The following is a 2,342-nucleotide window of genomic DNA, read 5'->3' as shown; positions in this document are numbered from 1 at the left end:
CAACATAGGTAAATATGAATAAAACAAATTTGTTGTTGTCTAATATTATGTTATAATCCATGAGTTTATGATGATGCCTTTTGTGTAACATAGGATATTCGAGGACGGTTTGCGAGTACGAGATACGTTATCAGCGATTGTGCGAACGCGGTGAGGCCTACAGTAATTGGCTAGATAGGATACCGCGCGAGCAGTATGCCTTGGCATTTGATGGTGGATACTGATGGGGTCATATGACAACCAATCTGGTGGAGTGCATCAACTCGGTTTTGAAAGGAGCGCGCAATCTACCGGTCACTGCACTTGTTAAGGCAACGTTTTACAGGCTTAATGAGTTGTTCACACGAAAAAGGGCCGAGGCTGAGGCTCGTATTAATGCTGGACATGTGTTCTCTGAGATTGTGACTACTAAATTGCATGCAAATCAGCGGACATCGGGAAACATTCAGGTTAGTTGCTTTGATAGACAGAATGAGGTATTTGAGGTACGTGAGATGCCTAGTGGAGTGGAGTACGCAGTCAACCTACGTCGAAGAGTATGTGACTGTGGCGAATTCCAAGTGGATCGCATTTCGTGTCGACATGTATTTGCTTGTTGTGCAAATCAGCGACTTGATTGGCAGATGTACGTTCATGAAGTATACAAGATGGACCAAATTCAAAGAGTATACAGAGCTAGGTTTAGGCCACTAGGAAATCCGACAACGTGGCCCGTTTATACTGGACCTCGTTTTGTAGGCAATCCGTTTCTTAGACGTGTTGCCAAAGGTCGGCCAAAGATGACCCGCTTTTTGAACGAGATGGACACTCGGATGCTGCGTGCGCCGAGGCGCTGTAAGCAATGTGGGGCCGAGGGCCACAGCCGTAGCAGATGTCGTCAACGTGGTGGTGCAAGTGCAGATCCAGCCACATGACCTTGTTATATTAATTTATGATCTTGTTGCATGACTGTTTGAACCTATTATATGACCTTGTGGATGTATGTATGATCTTGTTGCATGACTATTTGAACCTATTATATGACCTTGTGTTATTTGAACCTATCTCATGAACTTGTTATATGAATTTATGATATTGTTACATGACTATCTGAACCCATTATATGAATATGTTATACGAACTCAAAGATATTTAGTTACATAAACTCTGCTTAACATAGTACATGTCAAATACAGTAGTACATCACATAAACTCCAACGAACATAGTACGTGCGAATTAAAATAATACATGACCTAAAAGAACGAGACGCAAATAAAATAGTACATCACATAAACTCCAATGAACATAGTACATCACATGATACCTGACCTAAAATAACGACATGAAATGAAATAATACATCACATTTACTCCAATTATTCATAGTCAATGCGAATAAACCATTACTTTCTCCTTCCCCACTTCATTTTATTACAGAACTTTTTGCACTTCTTTGCAACCCTTTTAAAAGCAGATGGAGTATATCTATTAGCGCTTCGGCGTGGAGGATCAGTCATAAGGTCATAGCCTTTTCCCTTTTCACTTGTGGCCGTACCTATTGAAATAGAACAAGCTCTAATAAAATGTATTTTTGAAATAAATATAGCTCTAATAAAGTGTATTTCTCAAATAAATATACCTGCACTAGGCGCTGGATCGTCGCCGTGGGAGTCATCATCATCATTTGTATCATCCACATTATCTTCCTCATCCTCATCCTCATCTTCATCCTCATCATCGTCATCATCCTCATCCTCATCTACACGATCTACTAGGTAGTCATCAGCCTCATCAGCAGCTGCCTTATTACTCTCCTGAATTAGACTCATCGGAATACGTCGTGGGTTCCCGCTCTGTATGATACCTCCGATGGCAGCATCACTCCTACTCGAATCAATAGAATGTCGACCGCCAGAATGTGATGAGGATGTGTGGTGTCGAGCTCTCGAGTCTAATGACATCCTACCTGAAGCAATACCACTTGGATGCTACGGAGCCATGAATCCAAGTAACTGGCTAAATGAGGCTTGTTCTCCTGAGTTAAAATGTGGAACACCCCAATACTGTTGATGTAATGGAACTGATGGAGTAAAGTAATCCACGGGCTGAGTCTGAGGAATATATGACTGAGGTGCCTCTTGTGTTTCTGGCTGAGAAACTGGTGGTGGTGGTGGAGGCGGTAATGGAGGCGGCGGTTCTGTTTGCTGCTGTTGGTTCTCCTGATGATCCGCTGGGTGACCCTCTTGATTCTCTTGAATTGCGAGATCGGTCAGTTGCAAGTGGGCACCATATGCCCCCTGATACCATTGCATGTAAATATCCAAGGGATTATGTAATGGAACCAGTGGATCAGAAAGAATGTG

General features: G+C 42.4%; 1 protein-coding gene across 1 annotated transcript; it reads left to right on the top strand.

The window, feature by feature from the left end:
• Positions 1–233: 233 nt before the first annotated feature.
• LOC114925639 (uncharacterized) lies at positions 234–914 on the top strand. Its single transcript, XM_029294272.1, has one exon. The coding sequence runs from the start codon at positions 234–236 to the stop codon at positions 912–914; it is 681 nt and encodes a 226-aa protein (XP_029150105.1).
• The last annotated feature ends 1,428 nt before the right edge of the window (positions 915–2,342 follow it).

The sequence above is a fragment of the Arachis hypogaea genome, chromosome 17, assembly GCF_003086295.3.
Source record: "Arachis hypogaea cultivar Tifrunner chromosome 17, arahy.Tifrunner.gnm2.J5K5, whole genome shotgun sequence".
NCBI classification, from domain to species: domain Eukaryota; kingdom Viridiplantae; phylum Streptophyta; class Magnoliopsida; order Fabales; family Fabaceae; genus Arachis; species Arachis hypogaea.
This window is presented reverse-complemented; position numbering and strand designations above follow the sequence as displayed.